The 25,829-nt window shown below is 38.5% G+C and overlaps 1 protein-coding gene across 3 annotated transcripts in view; it reads right to left on the bottom strand.

Annotated features, from left to right (window-relative positions):
- Nucleotides 1–25,829, bottom strand: part of iqsec3a (IQ motif and Sec7 domain ArfGEF 3a) — a 205,245-nt gene that overhangs the window by 153,398 nt on the left and 26,018 nt on the right. For all 3 annotated transcript variants that reach the window (XM_048155563.1, XM_048155564.1, XM_048155565.1), the window contains exon 2: nt 9,591–9,668. In XM_048155563.1, the coding sequence (XP_048011520.1) occupies nt 9,591–9,668 (78 nt within the window). The remainder of the gene's footprint in view (nt 1–9,590; nt 9,669–25,829) is intronic.

Here is a 25,829-nt window from a genome sequence, read left to right as displayed (position 1 = left end):
GATGCGTAAACATTGTGTCGGCAGAAGCCACAAGTTTCAAAAAAAAAAAAAAAAAAGACAAAAAAAACATACCAAGCACAATGTTCTCACACCATTCCTGATTTCTAACATGCACTCACCACATTTGGAGGGGTCCTGTCTCGCGGCTATGAGAGCATTCTCCGGTCTCTCCGGTCGCATTCATAATATGTCAATTGTTTGAACTTATTTTGTCCTTTAGATTGAAAGATCTGAAAAAGCCCATATGTTTACCTGCCCATAGACCCTCACTTATCAGGACAGAAGTGGTTGAAAGTGGACAAAAGAGAAGGTGTAAACAGGTATATTTCTACCTCGTCTATCGATCTAACCGATCGACCTAAACACATCTTAAAGCAGAACTAAGTAACTTTTTTTACCTTCATAAATAGTTTTCTAAGTCCTTACGATGGTTAATTGACTTGTAGTGGTGTGTTTGAGGCGAGCACTAACCCCCTCTGGCACGTCTACGCCAGAATACAGCACTTGCAACTTGAGCTGCACCGACCCGAAACAATCTCGCCTCATGTTCACGTTCACGCGAGAGTGACAAAATGCTTTATGGTAATTCAAAAACGATGTATATTATGACTTTATAAGACAATTTCGAAAATTACCCACCTCCGTCGAGATTTCTTGTACTGTATTTGCAAAACTACTGCGCTGGTGAGCGTTGTAGTTGTTGTAGTCCAGAGCTGCGCTTGGAGTATTTATGACAGTGTGATTCACTGAAGGAAACTGTAGGGGAAGCTTCGCAAATCTTACTGAGTTCCGCTTTAATACTAGGTGAAAACAGGACCTTAGTCACAACCCACTAATTAACCACTGATTTATATGCTAAATGTTGACAAATACTCTCTTTGATACAGTATGTACCTCCTCAACTGTTTCAACAGGAAGTACATTAACACAGGAAAGAAAACAGCACTTGTCAAAGCATTTCATGGGGACTTAAATACACTTCTTCCTGGTATAATTTTGTCTACGTAGTGTAGGTGTTAAAGATCTGTGTTGCAAACACATAACTTTTGTAACCAAAATAGTGTAAATTCTGTGCAAAGTAGTTTAATTTTTTAGCACCCAGCATGGTTATACTACTTAATGAGTTGTTAATTTCATTAATTAATAACACACTGCAAACCCAGCACATTAAGTGAACCAACTGTCATAGACAGCAGGAACAAATGTTTTGGGATTATAATCACTCTGTGCTAAAACCAGGAGCATTTGACGATGTGAATCACTAATTCTAATGAGTTTCTTCTGCCATTAATGGTGCTAAAACAGAGGCACACTGGCAAAGGAAAAGATCTGTTGAAATGCGTGATTCTGGCTTATTTTTTAAAATAGACTAAATCAGATGAATCCATGGGAACAATAAACAAGAGCTTAGCGGTGTCTTCCTACTTTTTTTGCATTGTGAATGATTTTTGCAATTATTTATTTGTATAAATTAGATTATTTTTAGATAAAATTGAAACATATTGCATTTTATTTTTATAATCAATGACTATATTCAATAGTCCTATTTTGTATTATTGTTGTCACCTGTTCTTAATATTCACTGATGTTAGTGAGAGTTGAATGACTGATTATCTGTTCAGTTACTTGGATCATTATGCTAGAATGTGCAAACTAATTAGCATACTACATCTCATTAAAGCGTGCCTAAGTGCCGAGAGGAAGTGGTTTTCAATTGAGAAAGTCAAGACTATGAATACAGTCATGCTTTTCAACAGTAATGAAGTTCCATAAAGAACTTGTACCTAATTTACAAATTGAAAAGCAATACATTTTAAATTTTAAACATGATCTTATGAATAGGCCTACCTAATATTTATAGGTAGTTCCAGTCCTTTAAATAAAGTGTATTCTAGCACACAAACTGTCCCTGTGCATAATTTTATTCTTTATGGCACAATATTTAGTGAAATGCTGTTGTTTGTTAAAATTAAACTTGAATTATGCTGTTTTGAGGTTTATTTGTTGTTTTTAGTGTAAATTGCTCAGAGGTTTAATGATTCCATCATAACTGAGATCCTCACTCTCTACACATTCCTTCAGTTTGTTTGGCTAATTTTCTGATGCATTTAGTTACTTTTAAAGGGGACCTATTATGCCCTATTTAACAAGATGTAAAATTAGTCTCTGATGTTCCCAGAGTGTGTATGTGAAGTTTTAGCTCAAAATACCCCACAGATCATTTTTATAGCATGTTAAAATTGCTACTTTTAGTGGTTTAGCAAAAACGAGCCGTTTCAGTGTGGTCCCTTTATATGCAAATGAGCTGCTGCGCTCGGCCTAAGAGGGCGGAGCTTTACGAACTGATTCTCTCCCTTGTCAGGATTCAGTCAGGACACACAGTAATGTCAGAAACTGCGAATATATGCTGCATGGAGATAGAACAGGTATAGTTTAGTTCATTTACGGTTATAACTTATATTGCCTTCTTGTTTTTAATCTACTTTATTCGTACAGACCTGTTATACCGTCCGAATGATGGCTAAAACTATACAGATGAGTTTTATGACGTTTATTGTACTTCACACAAAAGATGAAGCATCTGTTTTCACTCCAGAAAATCACCTTAAGAGCTTAATAAAACACTGCAAGTGTGCATTAAAATATTATCCATAAACTCTCTCTCTCTCTCCCTTGTATTATCACCAACAAACATTGCGAATTACACAGAAACACTCATTACAACTAACAGTAAACAAATATATAAAGACCATATGCCTTTCGGGTGGTGCTTAATAAACTTTATACCCGTAAATAAACTCAGATGAACTGTAATAAAGTGCCCTCACCTTCATTACTGCCGTATTTAGTATCATTCTGGAGACTGTAAGCTGGATCACGAACAGTTTTTACTTGTATATCCTCCTTGAGTAACACATTTTTAGCACAGTCTCTGTTTAGTATTGTCTCTTTGTATTGATATTCGTTCATGAAGCAGTCTGGTGTGAAATGATTCGCGCAGATATAAACAAATTTCTACAGAACTGAGGGAGCATTTTCCTGGAAAACCAAGTTAATCCACCTCGTCTTCAGCAGTTCAGATTTAGGGAGTAAATGGAGAGAGCTACGTGGATTAATCCATCCAGCTACAGAACACCTAAAACGCTTGGGAGACATTCTCGTCAGTGAAGCAATGGCAGACTAGCTGTGAACGCGCTCAGGGCGGTTCTATGTGTTCAAACTTAAGTGTCAGTCAACACTGTGGGCGGGGCCTGTGGCTTTTGTGACGTTACACTGTCAGGGATCTGGAACTTGTGATTTATGGGGATTAAAAAAAAGGAATGGGTGGATTTTTATCACTATAGGGTGGCTGTGTACACACACTGCCAACACACATTTATGTCCAAACACCAGGCAAAAATGAATGTTGTATAATATGTCCCCTTTAAGAGAACACTGCTGTTGGTTTACTTATATACATTTGACCATGTTTGAATCTTTCACCCAAATTTAGAGAAAAAAAATCTGCAGATTCCTTCTGGGACTGTTAATGAGATCACATTGTTGTTTTAGATCAAGGCCTGCTTGGGTTAATGTGTGCTTTGTTTGCAAGTGGGGTATTAATAGGATAGTTCACCCAAAAATGAAAATTAGATTTTTATCTGCTTACCCCCAGCGCATCCAAGATGTAGGTGACTTTGTTTCTTCAGTAGAACACAAATGATGATTTTTAACTACAACCGCTGCCGTCTGTCAGTCGAATAATGGGAGTGAATGGGCACTTGGATCAATAAGTGTCGAAAAACCTTGCAAAGACACATCCAAATTAAACCCTGCGGCTCGTGACGACACATTGATGTCCTAAGACACGAAATGATCAGTTTGTGCAAGAAACCGAACAGTATTTATATCATTTTTTACCTCTAAAACACCACTATGTCCAACTGCGTTCAGCATTCGCTTAGTGAGGTCTGATCGCGCTCTGACAACGGCAGTGATGTCTCGCGCATATACTTCAATGAGAGCGAGACATCACTGCCGTTGTCAGAGCGCGATCAGACCTCACTAAGCGAATGCTGAATACAGTTGGACATAGTGGTGTTTTAGAGGTAAAAAATGATATAAATACTGTTTGGTTTCTCACACAAACCGATCGTTTCATGTCTTAGGACATCAATGTGTCGTCACGAGCCGCAGGGTTTAATTTGGATTTGTCTATGCAAGATTTTTTGGACTCTTATTATTGATCCAAGTTCCCATTCACTCCCATTATTCGGCTGACAGACGGCAACGGTTGGAGTTAAAAATCATCATTTGTGTTCTACTGAAGAATAAAAGTAACCTACATCTTGGATGCGCTGGGGGTAAGCAGATAAACATCAAATTTTCATTTTTGGGTGAACTATCCCTTTAATTAGAGATGCACCGATACTAAATTTCTCTGCCGATACTGATAGCCGATTATTCAAAATGATATCGGCCAATACCGACGCTGATAGTTTGGTTTTTCTTAAGAAAAAAAAATAAAAAATCTCTCCCAAATAATGTTGCAAACTATACAGGGAACCCTCTCATTTGGTACGGTACAATATTAGAGGTTACAATTAACAACAGAGGTATTATATTTAGCTGCTGTTTATTTTCAGATATAATAATTACACTCAAATAAAAACTGAAATGTATAAAACTTAGTATCACATAAGATAGTTTTCATAAGCACTTTGGCAAATTTACACAAACAAATAATTAACAGTAAATAAGCTCATCTCTAATGTTTTTTATATATAACGATAGATAGCTAAGGAACTGTGCACATTGGAAAACATTCCTGAGGTAAATGTGACATGATGTGACATTTTGTTCACAAGCTGTTTTATTGAAGTCTTTCCGGGGTTGAAACACAAATAAAGTGATTACATGAGGCATGATACATTCCGGTAAGTTGTACTATATCTTTCAACATACCTTTGATGTTCATTCATGTTTTTCAAGATATAACTTGTATTGAAAAGAAAGAAAAGCCTCGCGCTCCGCGCTGCCGCCTGAACATTTAAGAGCGTCAAAACTCCATTTATTCTTTGAGTTTCATTTTAAAATGGACAGAATTTGAAAACTGCAACTTTTATTCTTGTCAGAAGTAATAAAGCACAAAGCTTTTTGCGATTATTGGATGGGAGGCGATACAAATAATATTTGATGTAGGAAAAAAACCTGGCAACCCTGGCTTGAACTACGGGTGATTCATAGGGTCAAAAAGAGCCGGCTTTAACGTCACTATTTGTTAACTGTTAATGCGTTAATTCAGCACAAGAGTGAATTTCTTCACACACAGTATGTATGAGTTGCAGTCTGAACACGTCTTTCCGCACCTTTGTGATTGACAGGATATAATCGGCCCTGATCATATGCAGTTTTTAAACAATCGGCCGATGGTCGATAGAGATAATAATAGCTTTTATCTGCCGATACCCATTGTTGGCCGGTACATTGGTGCATCTCAAGTATTAATACATCAAATAGTTAAATAGTGTTAACATCTCCCTCTCTTTAAGATTTGTCATCTTAAAGACAAAAGCCACTAGTGACTCTAAATAAAATGGCTGTGTATTTATAGGAGGGCCGCAGCTGCTGCTTATTGTGGTGCATTTTCTTGAAGCAGTTTTCTATTTGTGATTCCCTTCTTCCTGGTCCTGGCAGACATTAAACTAAAAAACTAACAATACCTCTCCCAGCAATCCCAGGCCAAAGGGAAAAGCTGCAGACAGTATCTCAGATGCAGCAGTGAGAAGAACATTATATACACAAACAAAACATTTTTACATAGAGTGCAAAGCAGAAGATTTTGTAACACTTATGATTCGTCCTTGATTTACACTTTAAAGATAAAATAACACTGTTGCAATACACATCCCAAATAAAGATTGCAATGAGATTTAAAAAAAATAAAAATAAAAAAAAGTAAGGTACCATAATGAGGTCTTTAAAGACAAATTAGAAGCACGTTTTCAACATTATGATTACCGTATAAACACAACCTCCCCACCAAGCAAACCCCAAATTCACTTTAATGAGACATTCCTTTCTTCTTCATGTTAAATAAAATGCACAATTGTTGGTAGGGCTGCACGATTAATCATATTTTAATCATGATAATCATGGTTTCTGCTTCTCTCGATTAGTTAAAAATAATGCCCCACTAATTATTTGTCTTAAAAACGTTAATTTTTTTTATTTTTATTTTTTTTTAGACATTTCTGTTATCTTGCATTGGTAACAAGCCTCCACTGTCTTTCCCGCTTTGGGTTTGCCAGATGTCAGGAAAATAAATCCCCAAAATTGAGCTTTTCTCTTAAAAGGATACATTTTCTGCACAGTGTTTTACATAATCTTCTCAATTTGGCAACCATGCTCACACGCTCTCTCTCTCTCTGCACTGTAAAAAAGCATGGATGATCTGACAACATGACAAACATGTATGTTGGAGGGAGTTTAGCGATGTTCATTGTGAAATTCTGCCCGAATGAAATTGTCACACAGCCAGTCTGTTCCTTTACAAAGCCATGTGATTTGCTGCTACCAAATCTCCAAGTGAAAGCCATGTGAAACTTCTCTATGGCGAACTGTCATAAATCCAAACATGATTCTTGACCATATTATTTGCCATCATGGTTGGTCAATAAATTCAGTCCATGCTTCTTCTATTGTACAATACAAAGTAAAAATGTAACAATTTGGAATTATTTGAATATTAGGAATTTCACTTTTTCACGGTTTAGCTTTTGAGAGAAGTTTCTTAAGGTTTTACTAGTTTTCATAATGTAAAGCAGTTGAAAACTACATAGCCACTGTCTGTTTGCTCGTTCATTGTGGTCTTTCTGTACGAATTTGCATTTGTGGAGCAATCTGAATCTGTGGTTTGTCTCATTTGCAACTCAATTGCTTCTCATAAAATATCTAATGTGAAGACAAATTACAAAGCACTCACCAAAACCATGCATTACCATTATAAGTCATATTAATGGTAAGTATCGTTCAGTTTACTCTTATCAATACAATTATAATCAATATTAATAATAAAAAATGTATTGATTTCCCATGTGATGAAGCTATCATAGTTGGTTAAATAAAGTCCATGTGCCACCTACAGGCACACCTATAGTTTTTGAGCAAAATAATCGTGATTATCAATTCGTTTAACCATTATCGTGCAGCCCTATTTGTTCGTGATTATTTGCTAGAATGTGTAGCAAATTACAATTTCAAGAGTGTGTATAAAAAGCAGACACACAAACACAACAAGGAGCCGCTATTCTACACCATTAACATGCAGCAACACCATAGCTGGTTTCCCCTCAAAGCTGACTATGAATGATGAAACATGATATTGTGATGTGTAAAATGACTTCAATGGTGAATGATGTTTTATGCCAATATGCTATTATTCTAACATTTCAGGTTATTAAGTTTTTTTGTTTGTTTGTTTGTTTTTCCAGATCTATCTATCTATCTATCTATCTATCTATCTATCTATCTATCTATCTATCTATCTATCTATCTATCTATCTATCTATCTATCTATCTATCTATCTATCTATCTATCTATCTATCATCACCCTTGAGGTTTAACAAGCTGTATCAGAATGATCCTTGGGAGAGAGTTCTGAGTTATTCTGTTTAATATCATACAATAGTGCTGTTATTACTTTGTAATAACATCATGGTGAATCGGTGAACTATGAGTAAGCAGAACATGACATGAATGATTTGGTGCTTGTCGACGCAGCGGTGTGATGAGGAGAGAAACATGAACACTGACTCACTGACAAACAGTCAAAAGTGACAGACAACAGAAAACAAGAACTAATTTTCTCTCAAAGCAACCAGCAACTCAAGGACTGCCGTCAGTGCCCTGTCTGAAGTGGTTTGCTTATACCTGCGAGCTCTTGTTTTTGGACATTCAGCATTCTTATATTGCAAAAACATTTTTTTTATTATTATTATTATTTTGAAATGTAATATTAACATTCAGTAATTGGGGCTAGCTACAATTTTATTATTATTATTTTCAAAATGCTATGTTATTTCTAACTCTGCAGTACAAACTGTCAAGACAAACCTAAGGGAGATGTGCAATTGCATTTTTCTTCTGTCCTCCATTCTGGCAATCTTTCTAGTTCTAATTCAATAACTTGTGCCCTCTGTGGCGTTTACAGTGTGATTTACAGGTGTCTCAGTGGGCAACTGCTCTGTTCCAACCAAACTAACAATGGCCAGTGCTACAGGAGAGAAAGGTCGTCATCAATACCAGTTTGCTTTAGTTGCTGTGCTCATCCCCTTTTTGATCCTTCCCTTTCTAAAGAAGCTTTCCTAACACTCAAGATCTACAGAATATGGAGTGCTTTCCTTAATGACTATTAACAAAGACTATAGAATAACACAAGACGTTTCACTCGTATTGTTTTGAATGGGAGAAAGTGTAACGCGCAATATGGTGGAATAAGTCCCGCCTTTTAAATAAGAGCCAATCGCCGACTGATAAAGTCATCGCGTCACTTCAGCGGCCGTTAGAATCACCGGTTTCTATAGAAACAGTCAGACGCGCGCCTCCGAAGAGACGCGCATTTAGGTCTGCGCATGCGCATTAGCTTGATCCAGCCTGAAAAATACATTTTTTTTGTCATGATTCGAGCATTTAGAAACTAAATTTATGAGCCAGTTGTTGTTAGATTTCATTGGTGATTTCAAATATGAAATTTTATCGTAAGGTTGGCGAACAGTTTGGGAGAATTTGATGTTTCCCCATTCAAAGAGATTGCATGATGCCCAGGATGCCGAGAGGCGTTTCAAAGATGGCCGCCGAGTGAAATGACTTGTCTTAAATGGGACTTTGCTATTAATGCCTTCCCACCAATTCAAGACAATTTACAAAGCTGCACAACAACAGGAATTTGGGGGGTATAATATTTTATGTAAAAAAACAGAATGGGCTATATTACAAGATAATGAGATAATAATGTTGATTAATCTGACAATGGTTTTAATACTTAAACCTGTTGTAGAGAATCAATGTTGAATGCATAATAATGTTTCATACTAGACAACACCAATACTTGTTTTACTATACTTGTTTTTGTCCTAAATATCATGTTTTGTTTGTTGCCTTAAACACTTTAAGTGACTAAAGAGGCCAGAGATGGGATCTTCAGTTGATTTATTTAGGCAATCATCACAAAGCAAGATACTTATCGTGATACTTGTGTAAACGGGGATATGCTAACAGAATGGGGAAATTATACTGACCAAGTTTTTTTTAGCCTCTAGCTAAGCCATCTGAGCGGAACTTATGCCTCCTGACAAACATGGCAGTTATATATTAGATACACATGTTTTTCTTTTGGCCTGATTTAGAGGGAAATCATATCAGTGTTGCTCTGTCAAGGTCACAGCTAACTGTGATGATAGGGGCTGAATTTACTGTAGGGAGACAAGGCATGAAAAGACTCACAACCACTTCAGGACGGGTATAACTAGGGCAGATGTGTTGCCTAGCACCATCAGAAACACAGTCTTTACTGTGGCAATGGTCAGGAGGCACCAACAAACCCACCTACCTGGGTACACAGGCCTGAGAGTCAGACTCGGAGGCTTCCGGAGCAGGACAGCAGAACTGGTGCAGAACTGTCTGGTTCCTGAAAGAAAAGAGATAGGAAAATGGTCACGCTAAAGAGTAAAGGCTTTTTCCCAAACTAGCTCTTGTTCATTATAAAGTAGAATGAAAGTGGGTCATTACAGAATCAGTGAGGAACTGAACTGCCAGAACGTTTGCCAATACCTCAATCCACAACAAGAAAACAATGTGAAAATCCTGTCAAACATGGAAAATGTGATATATTGTCAAGGTGCTGAAAGTTATAAGCAATAAATATCATACTTTAGCTGCTAGTTATGCTAATTCAAGTGGGCCAACATAACGTTTGAACCAACATAGGCTTGCTCCTATGTCTATACTTTTTTTTTTTTTTGCAAAACTCCAAAAACATACAATTCGCTGCACTTTCCAGATGAATTAAACACCAGTGGCAGAAAAACACCAACAACTTTTATTCCATTTCATTTTGATTACATAGGCAGATTATTAATTATTAAAGACTTATTTTGGCTTATTTGTTCCTTGCACAATGCTATGTTATGACATTTAAACACTTTTATCGTAGTGGTTGTGTAAACTAATGCATTTTCACATTTGCATCACATGATCAGCTCCATATGTATGGATCATCTGGGACAGCATTGCAATTGTGGTGCAGAGAGATTGGAAATGAGTCACAATAAAAGAGAAGCTAAAATGGCATAGTTGCTTCAACCAATTCTCACTTTTGCTTTTGTTAACACTATAAGTTATGTTTAGGCCAGGGCTTTGCAAAAATTAAAATGTCATTGTCTATTTTGTGTCACTTTGTCCCTAAGATGCACATAACTGATACACATGATTGGAGGCTCTAGTTAATTTTAAAATAATTTTAACTACTTAAGTAAAATACTTAATGCAAAATGATCATATTCTGAAGTTTTAGAAAATGAAACACAATGCAATCATCTGATTACAGACTATACATAGTGGTCTGCTACTGTGACACAAATAGGCTTGAAGCTGACCTAGAAGAGCTTTCCACACACGGATACATGTGCATCTGGCTTCACACTGTCACAGTTGACTATCCTGTTTACTGTGTAGTGTTAAATAAAAGCTAATGTTTAAGGCAACATATTTGGCTTCATAGAAGACATCATAATAGGTCTTTTATAAGATTTTATTGTGCTATATTAAATTAACCTGTAAATGTGCAGTAATTATTATTATCATTATTATGTGTTGCTCTGCCCAAAATGACAGTCTTCAACTTATGTCTGGTTCTCCGATAATGTATTAACTGTTCGACTAATCTTCCTGAATTACTCACACAAGAGAATCTTTACAATAAAACATCACGGGCAACAAAGAAGTTTAATGAGCAAACACAGATGCAATAATGCAGCAAAATAATAGTGGAGAGGGTCTATAAAATCACAATAGCAAAGCGGTGATTTTGAAACCTGACTGAAATTACTATTTAAACTTGTCTATGAACTAATTGACTATTCTACAAAACGAAAAATTTTTTACCAGTTTTTTAACTCTTTAATTTTGCAATGTCATAATTTAACCAAATATTGCAGCCATGACAAGTATAAGTTGCATTACTGTAGTTAAAATAGGAGTTTACAGTTTTGATGGTGGGTGAATATGGGTATTTTATGAACTGTGTGTTCACTCTATACTTATTATTTTGATTATTGATTTCTTAAATGATATCTGAGATCATTGTAGAGAAGTTGCTTTTAAAAAAGTAAGAAAAAAAAAAGAGTTGGTGGCTTGGCTTAGAAGTTTGCATGCCTACATCTGTGCCCTAGTGCTTATGCTGAAAATTTGTGTTTGAGCCTGGCTTGCGTCATGTCCTTATCCAAGTCATGTTTCAAAAAATGGACTTTTAAAAGAAAATTGTCAAGATCATTTTGAAATAATTTGAGATTAATAACACAAGTCAGGTCTCAAGTCAAAGTATTTTCATGGACTTGGTCTTACCATGGACTCAATTCAGGTCTCGGCCTGAACTCAGGTGAGCTGGTCTCGACCATAACACTGAGCCAAAACTATTATATGAGTAGTAAAGTAGTATTCAAGGAGTAAGAGTTTGGCTGGTCTTGAAATTAGATGTAGATGTAATTTCACCATTATGTGAGCAAAAATCACAGTGTCATATTTGATGTGTAAATTAGAGATTATCATTTTTATTTTTACATTTTTATTTGCTTACAAGTCTTCTTGTGAATGATCCACTCACAGGACAAAAGCTGTTCACCCTACAATGCAAAATGGTACATGAAGTCATGCAGATGGACAGCATAAGGAAAATCTGCTACTAGAGAGAGAGAGAGAGAGAGAGAGAGAGAGAGAGAGAGAGAGAGAATTTAGGCACAGTCATTCTGAAAGAGCGATGTTACCTTTGCAACTCCCACCTCAAAACCGTCTAAGCAGGACACCAGACCAGCTGACCCTCTCACGAAAGACAATTGGCCATGTCAATTTAAACACCACCTCATGCCCTCTTTTCTCTTCCTAATACAAAACACAAAGCGTCTGCCACTCAGACTGCTTACTGCTTTCATCTCCAGATAAGAGGGAGCCATCATAAACAACATGTCCATAAACACCACCTCATCCACTGCCCCCTTCAACGCTGCTGGTCTTCCAGTCAGTCAGAGCAGATAAAAGAGGATTTGGCACAAAGAGGGTAAGCAGTATTACTCAAGATGTCATATGGCTGAGTTAATAAAAGTTATGCTGTTATTTTAGCTGTACGGACTTTAGACATGTAGGGAGCAGAAATCCCATTTGCTAAGACAGATCATCTCTCTTTCTCCTTCAACCTCTATTTCAACCCTTTAACTCTTCTCTGCAATTACTTGAAGAGTAATTCAGAGTGATTCATTCTTGTCCCTGTTGGAGAAGTACTACTGGATTTAGTGTCAACTCAAGGACATAGTAGCAGGAGGTCATCAGGGAATTAAACTACCTACTAGACTAGAGGCCAGAAAACCATTTTGGAATTAAGTGCCTTTTTTTTTTTTTTTTTTTTTTTTTCTCATGTTAATCACTCTGTGATTATCAATTCAGTTCCATTTTATTATAGGTTACACTTTGTTTCAGGGTGTCCTTGTTACAGTGTAATTATATATTTAAGTACTGAGTAATTAACTACATGTACTTACTGTGGGATTAAGGATGGGATTAGGGTTAGAATTAGGGTTTGCTGTAGGGTTATCTGCATGTAATTCTGCATAATTTATAGTTAATACTATAGTAACTACATGTAACATGTAACAAGCATACTGTAAAATTGTAACACTGATCCAAACGTGATGAAGATGAAGGCAGGTTACAAGAATAATAGGATTTATTTAACAAGAAACTCCAATAATAAGAAATAGTGTGCTGTGCTCAAATAACAACTGACAATTAACTGAGGAGCCAATGTAACTTAAGTAGTTTTACAAACAAGTTTAATTAATGAGATACAGCTGAACTAAGAGAACTAATCATATCAGTAACCATGACAACTCATAAGTGGTGGGAAACTAGACAAAGGAAACACATGTGTCTGAAAATAACAAACTAAATGTCCATGAAAAAGAAACTAACTAAACAGAACTGTGACATAACGCCCCCTACCAGAAGGCACAACCTCGCACCATAACTGAAGAGATGGATGGTGGGGGCTTGGGAGGCGAACAAGGAGTTGGCAAAGGGCTAGTGAGAAGGGTAGGGGAAGGGCTGGTAAGAGCAGGCAGCACACATCGAAGGAGTCGAAGGAGGGAGCAGCCATGATGATATTGTAGCTGATGACATCTGGGGGATGACTGACGGAGACAAGATCAATTGAGAGCTGATGGAGCTAAGCAACATTACTGGCACAGGAGGCCTAGGCGATGCCGCGGCGATGAGCGTCTGAGGCGGAGTCAGCCCAAATAATGAGGCAGAGCCGGAGCCAGTGTGACTGAGGACAGAGGTGAAGCTGAAGGGAAGAAGGAACCCGCTGCAGCCATAGGAGTGGAGAGACGGAGCGTAGCGGACGGCTCGCAAAATCCATGGTGGAAGCAGAGAGACGACTGACCAAGGGGGAGCCAGTGGGATGAGGTAACCTGGTGGAGCCACAAGGCCGAGGGTGTCTGGTGGAGCTGAAGGTGGGAGGAGCCAAGGTGGAGCCAACGGGTCGACAGGCTGAGACGGAGTGAGGTGATCAGAGGGTGGAGGCAGAGCCACAAGATCCAGTCGCTCAGGCGCTGATGGTGGTTGCTCGAGGCAACCTGAGGCTCAACGTCACAGCAAGGCATTCCTCGATAGAGTGAAGGGCAGCAAGCATCCAGCAGAGGCAAAGTTGGAAGACTGACTAAGATCTGCAATGATGGTGACTGAGGTAAGTTTGACAAGATCAATGCCGGTAAATCCGATTCCCAACAGGTTAGTAAAACAGTCTCTGTGTTGTCTAGAAACAGCGATGTTTCAGAATAAACTAATAGATCACAGTCCATACAGTGTTTAGTGTTGTGTTGAAACAGTGATGACTGGGAACAGACAGATAATACCGGGAGGGATAGGGTGGGAGGCAGACCCTCCATGTCAAAATTCATCAGCCAGTCCTCCGAGTCCACTTCCACCAGTATGCCCTCTGTTGCTGCTATTGCAGGCTCACACCCCTGGTCAGACGCACCCTGGGACATCGGCTCTGGGGTGACGGTCGGCACTGTCCCTTCCTCTTCGGGTTCTGGATCATGCATCACAGCAGGTGGTCGCTCTCCATCTCACGAAGACTCCGTGGTAGAGGGTGGTAGTGGGCTGGGATCTGGGGCCAGACGCTCCCCAGACACCTGATGATGGCTTCCCTACAGTTAAGTCCTGAGGTGTCTGGGAGGTCTACATGGTAGTGGTAGTTTGCCCTGATCCAGAACAGCGATTTGAGGGTCTCGACTTCATTGAGGCATGTTACTGCAAAACAACAGAATCCTTCGGTGAAGCTAAACAAATCCAGGCTCTCATGAGCAATAGTAGCAAATTTAGCAGCATATTCCATCTCTTTGGTCAGGTTGTTCTGTAATACTGATCCAGAGCTGACAAGAGACGAAGGCAGGTTACAAGAATAAACAAAGAAATAAACAAACAGAAACAGTGTACTGTCCACAAATAACAACCGACAATGAACTGAGGAACAAAAGGAATTTAAGTAGTGGTACAAACAAGGCTAATTAATGAGACACTGCTGAACTAACAGGTCTAGTCATATCAGTAACCATGACAACTCATAAGTGGTGGGAAACTAGACAAAGTAAACACACATGACTGAAAATAACAAAATAAAAGTCCATGAAAATGAAACAAACTAAACAGAACCGTGACAGAAATAAAGTGTTCCCTTATTATCCCAAAGGGAAATATTTGGAACAAGTCAAATTTTCCAGTTTCTGTTGAAATTTATGTTTAATATCTCAATGTACTTTGAAATAAGAGCAAAGAACAAATAAACAACCGGCAAAATTCAAGGAATCAGGCAATCACTGTTCAACAAAACGTAATCCAATTTCTTTAAATCAAACTTATTCCTATTCCAGAAGTTCTCACAAATGTTTGCACTTGCTTTGCATTTACCCTTCTATCCAGTTCATCCAGCTCCATGGGGTTTAAGTCTGAAGACTCTACTGTCCATTGCATGATTTGAGGCCTTCATGTCTTCTGATGTAGTTCTGCCATAGCCTGGAGGTATGTTTTGGGTCATTGTCTTGCTGCAAGATTAACTCCGGACCAACTATGCCAGAAATGTTACTGAAAATTGCTTTGCAAGTGTTTCTGGTACATGGTGCCACTCACTCTGTGCAAGCTCTGATACAACAAAAGCCCCCGACCATCCCTCTTTCTCCACCATTTTGATAGTTGGTGTCCCAAAATGAGGAATCTTCATACAGTAGTCGTTGCTATTCAAAAAGCCAATTGCATTGTTGGAACATAATCTTTCTGTATATGTAATTAGTCACATGACATTTTCAACTCATGGGGTTGACTTAAAGAAAACTATAGATCACATAGGCCTACTTGCTATGCTAACTGAGCAACTTTTATTATGAATGGCAATGCAAAAAAACAGGACATCTTGCTCCAGCCACCTGGGTTTATAACAACCAAATTTCATAATCCAACACTAACATTATGAGATTGTAGCTTGGGAAGTAACATTCCCCTATACAGTGCCTTTCATGTTGATACATTATAAGGTTATGGGTACAAAGAAAAAGCATAATGTAAAAAAGGCTGTCAATTTAATCTGTTAATTCAGCATGATTATTACAATAACTTTAGCACAATTGTTACCAAGTGGCGTTGGAGATGAAAATGTGGTAGCTAAATAATTACTAATGTTAATGGTCCTACTAATTGTGTTTTTGTTAACGGGTGTGACACTGGATTGTTAATTGGTTATGCACTATAGGCCTCAAAAGGGAGCAGATTACTAAAGAAAGATTTACTGCTGTTGACACGGATAATGACTTTTTGAATAGAGGTGACATAAAATGTGGATTTGGTCAATATGCTCAGTGAATTAACAGCTATGCAAATGACCCTTAGGCAAGTATTAAAATCAATGACCTTGAAAAACACACCTGGCTGTTATTTAACAATCCAAAGTAAATATTAAAATTCAAAAGGATAGCCAAGGTATGCTTGAAAGAAATAAACATTAACTTTTGACAGGATGATTCTGTTTAAAAAAAAAAAAAAAGATATGCTTGAATTGATCAAGAGCGCTGTAATCTGATTCAGAATAAAATTATATATTTCAAAAGACCCTCTACTCATAGGCTGCCCAAGGGCTTTTGAAAAGATGAAAGTCATGTTTCTGACAGCAGTGGAAGAAATGTATCATTTTAAAATGCATAAACACAACATTAGATCCAAGTTTGCACACTTTAAAGTTTAAATTGTGTTTTTGAGCAAAATGCAATATGTTTTCATATTTCAAAAACACACACACACACACACACACACACACACACACACACACACACACACACACACACACACACACACTTTTAAATAAAGTGGTCATTTGGGTAAATCATTTGGGTTAATAGTTTGAAGACTAAATTATTATTGTTTTGATGATAGCATGTCCATTAAAATAATGGTCTGAGTGACTAACTACAAAATGTCTAAAAATTACTTTAAAAAATACACACAACAAAAGGCATTGTGGTCTGTGGACCATGTAAACATCAAATGTAACTGTACCATGAATTCACATTGGACTAAAAATCCCAAATACAGAATAGAGGCTTTTCTTCCTCATTTCAGAAATTCACCACACAGCACTGGATAGCAAGTATATTTGGCCTATAATTATACTTATTCTTGTGATTGAGATACTTAAGAAAAGTATAATTTAGTATTCTAAGTATTCTTGGCTTGTAATTGTGTTTGCTCTTGATAGAGAGTATCATGTGATAGAGTAGCCTACTATATACTTTTTCACGTATATTGGCCTCTTTAAGGGAGTTTGCATATGTTTTTAAACACTTTCTGATAAACTTACATGTTAGAGTAAAAAGTCAGTTTTGGGGTGGAATAGCTTAAAGTAAATAATACATGGGTGGAAATGAACTTTGTCTAAGCTACTGTAGCTAGTAAATTAATAGTATACCTGTAAGTTCACAGTATAGGTGCAATAGAAAAGAAAAAAATAGAAGTAAACTAGTTGCATACTCAAGGTCTACTACTGAGTGTACACTTAAAGTACACTTATAAAGTAGCCTACTTTTATAAAACTAAAAAAGTGGACCAATATAGTCACAAGAAGTATTTAAATCCTGTATACTACTAGTACATTGATTTTAGTATACTTGCTGTATAAGTATTGGATAATATACTTGGGGACAGATTTGCTAAACAGAGCAAATTAGCGTGAGAGAGCAATCCCATAAAAGCACCAATGGGAGTGTAAAGTTCTGTGGGTGATCTAGTGATGACACGCAAATGAAAGAACACAGACGCAGCTGGATCATTTCCATAATGACCAACGCAATCTACCAAAAGCAGCGCAAATTAGCGTCTAGTTTAAGACATGTTTTTTTGGGGTGGTAAATAATGCCGCAAATACCAGTAAATTGACAAGTGCAAACCTTATTAAATCACCTAGCATGGTTTATTTAAATACTCTCCTCCCATAAGTTTTGCATCTGAAAGGGAAACTCCTACAAATGCATATGAAATACGGTCAGCCGCAAAAATAACCATTCACGCATTTTCAGAGCTAATTCTTCACTGCATGTCTTGCGTGTAAATCCTGACAGTAGTGTTTTTAACGCAAAAGAGGGACGCAAAAGAGCTGTTAGTAATTCTGGCCCTTGAATTTTAAGTATAATTCTTTTTTGTAAGGGAAATGCTAAGCAATGCCCAAAACACCAGGAACACCGAAACAACCACATGGCAACATGCTAAAAATACTGAACACCTTAGCAACTGCATTGCAATGCCCTGACAACACCCACCCAGTTTTGCACTAGCAATCTAAAAATATAAAAGTGCATTAATATACAACTCATTATTAGTCATTTGGTGATGTCATACACTAAAAGCACCCAAATTACTTCTATAATATATTCTCTTATATCTGTTTTAAAGGCTTTCACTCTAAAAGCTTCTTTTCGACATAAGCATGTCTGTGATGAGGTCATCACCCTGTGAGCTCATCAGAATACAGCAGACCTAATGACCATGCAGGCAAGCATTAGTATTCCAGGTTAGTACACAGAGAGCACAATATCTGATCTCCAAAACGATCTGCCCCACCTTCCAAGGTTAAACATCTAATTCCTCACATAATAAATGTATAAAGCTCCAGCTGGTTAGTACAAATTCTTCAGAGCCTTAATCTTTCCACAGCTCCATATGGCATGTCTTCGTGTATTCTTTGCTGACGAATCATTCTTTTGAGTTGGTTCTTTTCAATGAACCAGGTGAACTAGGGTATAAAGTGGACTTTGTTCACAAATCAGACTGATGCAGTGAGATTGGTTCTCGACGTCCAGCTCAAAATTATCCCAAAACCATTCATTAATATACAGATGATTTAGCCAATGTTATATTGGCAGCTATTTGTCTCTGTAAATGATAATTAAAAATCTTAACAACATGTGAAATGTCTCAGAATGTCTTGTAATGACACTGTAATAACATAATTGTAACCTTGTAATAACATAATTGTGTAACTAATTTTCTTTTTTTGTTAGGCTAGTTAAAACAAAATTTTCAAAATGATCCAATGCAGCAATGATTTAGTCTTTCCAGTACTAGTAAACAACCAGTTGTTGCAATTTTATTTACAATAGATGCCCATTTTGAATAACGTTGCCAAAACAAAAAGAGGTCCATAATACCTATCCATTAGCTATCCTTGTAGAGACAAAAATTGTCAATTGGAACAGCATCATAAAATATCATTATATCTAAATATGTCCTATTTGGAACCGACTGTTTTGAATGAATTATCAATGGAGAAAAATGCTGTTAAAAGGTTAACTAGACCAATGGGTCAATATGCAGTTAACAGATAGTTTGCAAAACCTAAATAAAATGGAAAGGAATGATTGTCCCCATTGAATCATATGTAATTAATGTATTTGAAATAAAAGAAAGTGAGAGAGAGAGTCAGATTGTGTTGAATTAGCTTTGGCCTTTATCTCTTGTTCCTGTTAACGTTGGTAGTTTATTATGCATTTGCATGGCTCTTACAAACTGGTTGAGTATTTTGCATAGTGACTACAGGTCAAGTATCGAAAATCACAGAGTTATCTTATAAAGGCCACTTGTATCAAATCAAGCTCCACTGTTGTGGAAAAATCTCTTTCTTTGCATCACTTTTGACTGTAATAGGAATCCAATTATTAAACTATGCCATAAGTTTCTTCAGAACAACAAAGAAGCCAGACCTATCAAGATGACATTTAAACTGTGTCCTAACCAGACACAATGTGACAAGTAATTTGTCTCTCCACAATGAAAACGGAACAGCTGTGCGGCTAGACACGTTGACAAGCCAATAAGAATATATTTGATATGGAACACAAAGGATTTTGTACCAATGAGATTTTGAAGACAAAAACTTGGATAATGACTTCAAAACAAACTTATACTTAAAAACAAACAATACTTTTAATGAACTTATCTAAAATTACAGTACAAAGGGAAATCTCTGAAGCCAATATGACTAAAGTGTGAACTTCACAAATGAAAATGTTAAGAGTTAACATTAAGAGTAGTCTTAATGTTAAGAGTAGTCTCATGTAACCAGACCTTCAGTCTTATGGCAGAAGGTCCGGACTCTATTGCAGCTTTCATTGGCCAAGGACCACCCAAGCGAATGTTTGACTGACATGTAACGTAACCAATCACAGTTCGTTTTGTTCCGCGTCAGATTTTGGTGCATGAAAATGTAAAGTTGATGTCCCTACAATAACAGACTATGTCCACTATTTGTGCACCTAACAAATTATTAATTCAAGAAAGTTGTGCAAGTTTACTGCAACAATGGAGCTGCGAACTTTGAAAATCCAGCGTTAATTTGATCCTGGTAAGCACTCGTCACAGTTGTAAACATGATGCCGTTCTTATTCTATGAGGGGGTTTGGCGCACAGCATTTGTTTCCAGGTGGACCGATAACTTACGTGACACATCCGGACATCCTGTAGTGTTTCCAGATAAATGTGCCATTTGCATCAGACGTTCAGCCAACGGTCCGTGGGCGTGACGTCTGAGGCTGAGACTATGTTAAGTGTAACCTTAAACAAAGATATTACAGTATAACCTAAATATTTTTCAAATGTCTATGCTAGCGAGATATACAATAGGGGTGGGACAGTTCGCTGTAAAAAAAATCGAACCGTACGGTTCTCCACCCACGGTTCGGCACGTGCTTGCACCGCAGTTCATCCCAAATCTAACGACGCATCTATAATATGGTTTGCAACCATGTGTAAAACAAACAGACGGATTCGGCTAATGTATGTTTCAGTGGACAGATATGCATACTAGCTTCCCAATACGTTACAACAGCGATGATCAAAAGAACCTGGACAAAACAGTCACTCGTTGTAAACGATTGTTCAATGACGTGCCGAAAACTCTATGACCAGTCATTTACGCTGTCATCACCCGGGTGCTGTAGCATGCGAAGCGACCTGAACATCTCACGTTGCTATCTGTGTTTAAACTAAAGACATTTAAACCTTGCCAATTTAAACATTCATCCGTAAGACGCGAAAGAGAACTCGCGCGCATTGTGAGAAGATTTGCGTGTATGTATGTGTGTGTGTGCTCATCCGAAGCACATACAAGGAAAGCCACGTCACAGCGCACAAATTCTTTCACACAAAAATTATGTCAACATGCCCATCTTAATGAGTATCCATAGTAAGATATGTCTTAAGAGAAAAACGAGACAGACAATGCATGTGTATCAGTATCAGTGTACTGGGTCTTTGAATTATGTCTTAAAGGGACAGCAGTCTAATATTCCTGTGTTTTAATGTTAATCGAAAGACAAAGCAAGAAGAAATCACTCTTGACTGAATAGCTTTTGTAACTTCAATAATGTTTCATCTTTATTTAAAGGTGCCCTAGAACGTTCTTTCACAAGATGTAATATAAGTCTAAAGTGTCCCCTGAATGTGTCTGTGAAGTTTCAGCTCAAAATACCCCATAGATTTTTTTTAATAAATTTTTTAACTGCCTATTTTGGGGCATCATTAACTATGCACCGATTCAGGCTGCGGCCCCTTTAAATCTCGCACTCCCTGGCCCCCCGAGCTCGCGACTATAAAACGGTGCATAAACAAAGTTCACACAGCTAATTTAACCCTCAAATGGATTTTTACAAGATGTTCGTCATGCATGCTGCATGCATGCTTCGGATCTGTCACAGATCCCTTGTCTCCAGAACTCCAATTCCCATGATCCTCCTGTTCTCCACACCTGCACTCACTTCCCTCGTCATCTCCCCATCATCACAGATCATCGTCACCTGGACTCCCTCGTCAGCACTCCCCATATTATGGACTCACTCCTTTCACTCCCTGTCGGATCTTGATGTTGTTTATGCTATGTTATGTTGTGGTTTGAATACTCCTGTGTGTTATCTCCCACGTTTCTACATTAAATACCTTAACTTTGGATATCCGTTTACGTCTTGTCTCTACAACTACAGCGTACTGTAACAGAAGATCCGACCACAACGCTGGATATCCATAAGTGCTACAATGGGTATTTTCCTGATCCCCGAATCTCCACAGTCTCTCCAGGCAACGGACAGGCTATGCTGTTTGCGGCAAAATGGCGGATCGTTGGAGAGGTATGTGGAGGAGTTTCTGGATGTTGCTTTTCTGGTGAGTTGGACTGATGCTTGCCTCAATGCAGTTTTTCTGATGGGTCTGGACAAGGACATGATTCGCTATTGCGAACCTGCCTGTGATCTCTCCCTAGCCGATTCCATAAATTTGATTCTCCTTTTAAATGGTTCCAATTTCGAAGTTGATTTAGAGAATCCTCGTGTTCCTTGTCCAGCCCCATCAGAAACTCATCGGGCATCGCCAACTCATCTTGCTCATGCTCCGCCGAGCAAGCGGCTCCAGTCTCCTCCGAGCAAGCAGCTGCAGTCTCTGCCGAGCCAGCTCCTGTACCAGTGGGGCTTCTTATTGTTTATGAGGGGATGGACTGGACCCCTCTTCACTCAGCTCCAGCCGCCGCCGCCGAGCCCTCAGCTCCAGCCGCAGCCGCCGAGCCCTCCGCTCCAGCCTCAGCCGCCAAGCCCGCCGCTTCAGTCTCAGCCGCCGAGCCAGCCCCTCCAGTCTCAGCCGCCGAGCCAGCCGCTCCAGTCTCAGCCGCCGAGCCAGCCGCTCCAGTCTCAGCCAGCCGAGCCAACCGTTCCACGCGCTGCAGCCGAATCAGCCACCCCACGTGCCACAGCCGAATCAGCCGCCCTACGCGCCGCAGCCGAATCAGCCGCCCCATGTGCCGCCAAGCCAGCTCCATGCTCCTCCACCCACATTTCCACGATATTTCTGGGACCCCTCAAGATGATCCTAAACCTCCCCAAGTATTTTTTGGGGGGGGGCCAAGTACCCGTGGGTGGGGGACATGTGGGGGACACACATGTGGGTGGGGCTTTGCCATGGCCGCCCAAGGTTCCTGACCCGCCATGGCTGCCCGCTGCACCTGACCCGCCATGGCAGCCCGCTGCAGCTGACCCGCCGTGGCTGCCCGCTGCACCTGACCCGCCGTGGCTGCCCGCTGCACCTGACCCGCCGTGGCTGCCCACTGCACCTGACCCGCCGTGGCTGCCCACTGCACCTGACCCGCCATGGCTCATGGACCCGCCCTGCACCGGCATGAGGTCTCCAGGGCGCCCACCCCCCCTCCCCGGTGTTCCATCTACGGCGTGAGGTCACGCCTACCGGGAGGGGGAGGTACTGTCACAGATCCCTTGTCTCCAGAACTCCAATTCCCATGATCCTCCTGTTCTCCACACCTGCACTCACTTCCCTCGTCATCTCCCCATCATCACAGATCATCGTCACCTGGACTCCCTCGTCAGCACTCCCCATATTATGGACTCACTCCTTTCACTCCCTGTCGGATCTTGATGTTGTTTATGCTATGTTATGTTGTGGTTTGAATACTCCTGTGTGTTATCTCCCACGTTTCTACATTAAATACCTTAACTTTGGATATCCGTTTACGTCTTGTCTCTACAACTACAGCGTACTGTAACAGGATCGTGTGAGTATAGTATTTATTTGGATGTTTACATTTGATTCTGAATGAGTTTGAGGCTGTGCTCCATGGCTAAAGCTAACATTACACACTGTTGGAGAGATTTATAAAGAATGAAGTTGTGTTTATGAATTATACAAACTGCAAGTGTTTAAAAATGAAAATAGCGACGGCTCTCTTGTCTCCGTGAATACAGTAAGAAACTATGGTAACTTTAACCACATTTAACAGTACATTAGCAACATGCTAACGAAACATTTAGAAAGACAATTTACAAATATCACTAAAAATATCATGTAATCATGGATCATGTCAGTTATTATTGCTCCATCTGGCATTTTTCGCTATTGTTCTTGCTTGCTTACCTAGTCTGATGATTCAGCTGTGCACAGATCCAGACGTTAATACTGGCTGCCCTTGTCTAATGCCTTGAACATGAGCTGGCATATGCAAATATTGGGGGCGTACATATTAATGATCCCGACTGTTATGTAACAGTCGGTGTTATGTTGAGATTCGCCTGTTTTCCGGAGGTCTTTTAAACAAATGAGATTTACATAAGAAGGAGGAAGCAATGGAGTTTGAAACTCAATGTATGTCTTTTCCATGTACTGAACTCTTGTTATTCAACTATGCCGAGGTAAATTCAATTTTTGATTCTAGGGCACCTTTAACTATTCAAAGAAGTTGCAGTGTTCTTTTATATTTGATTACTTTATTCAGTTTCTGTACCTGAAAGCTGTTACATACCTGAAAAATCTGTAAAGCATTTATTTTATTTGTATCTTAGCTCTCATGTATTTATTTGTGCTGTTTCTTGTAGTTAGATTGTTTGTTTTTATTTCCTAACCCTTATTTCACAATTATCCTATTTTTACTGACCATAGCACATACCAAACTGTACCGAAACCGTGACACTAAAACCGTGATACAAACCGAATCATGAGAAATCTGAACCGTCCCACCCCTAATATACAATAATATGTTTTGGGATCTCACTCACTGAAGTTATTACTAAAACAGAGCAAACACAGTAACTTGTAAAGAAAAAGCACAGCTTGTTGTGATAGTCATGCTGTCGTCATTATATTTTATACTATTTTATATATATATATTACATTATACTTTTTTCGATTTTTTTATCTACTTTTTACATACGGAAATAAAAAACTGAGAATAAATTGAACAAATTATACAAGACAAATTTGCTATATGGAACCTATAAATAAAATAGAGTTATAATTATCAGTTAGTTTTAGTGAGCATCTGGTTTATCCAAATATAGATAAAGATAATTTTTCACTGTAACAGATAAAGATACAATTACAGATGGCTTCACTGCACAGATCAGTTTTGGCTAATGTTCTGTAACATTCTGTAAAATAAATAACAATAGTCAGTTTTAATAACATGGTGACTTTGATGAGAATGCAAAATGTTCTTATAACATACTGTATAGTCTATTTGTTAGATGCATACTACTTGTGACCCACTGGATTTCACACGAAAAACAGCCCAACTAAACAAACAACCCAAACTAGAACAAATAGACGTCAGAATCTAGCATGAAAGCGTTCTTAAAGTACCATCTGCCGCGGCTCACATTCTCAGCTGAATTTGTCCTGTTGAACAGAATATGATGCATAAATCATGTTACCCTGTCCATAAGGTGGATTAATCGTTAAAAATAGACAAGAATAGCATGTGGATAGTCCTGTGGGGATCAGCTTTTAAAAATAGACTTAGTCCCATCTCTCAAATTCACAAACGTACAAATACATACACTCATTCAGTATTAAAGCACTAAGCCTCCTTGAAAGGTTTGCATCAGCAGGAAGGCAAGAGCAGTCTCGCAAGTTTCTGCATTCTCCCCACAACACAAGCAAAACAGGGCAGGAGTGAGAAAGGAACGGAAAGAGTTGGGACGTTAATACCTTAAGAATTCAGGAGATGGTTTAAGTAGCAAACCAAAAGTTTGCGCCTTTACACCACTGTGCCGTGACGTACGTTTTCTAAGCACAGTTTGGAAACATCTTCTTAAGGTGAACATATAAACACTTCCTGGATGTTTCTAGATCATATTTTGTTGCTTTTAAAACAGCATTCCTGTCGACTAAACATAGGCCCTAACTCTAAACCCAACTCTACCACTAAAATCAGAAGGTAAATAAGAGGTTTAAGGAAAAAAATTTAGACTTTTAATGCAAATTTTAACAAAAATAAAATAAAATAAAATAAAATAAAATAAAATAAAATAAAATAAAGTGTTACAACAAGTAGAGTAGAGACCCTCCCTATCTTAACTCTTTCATACTCGAGATCTACTACTAGATCTACTACTACTGGCATCTTTACAATGCAAAAACAACTTTCTAATGCAGTATCACATGCTCACACACTCCAAAGTTGACTGCTGATTATTGTGCAAGAATAAGCACC

Source organism: Megalobrama amblycephala, linkage group LG14, assembly GCF_018812025.1.
Source record: "Megalobrama amblycephala isolate DHTTF-2021 linkage group LG14, ASM1881202v1, whole genome shotgun sequence".
NCBI lineage: Eukaryota > Metazoa > Chordata > Actinopteri > Cypriniformes > Xenocyprididae > Megalobrama > Megalobrama amblycephala.
The sequence above is the reverse complement of the archived record's forward strand: the minus strand, read 5'-3'. Positions and strand labels throughout refer to the sequence as shown.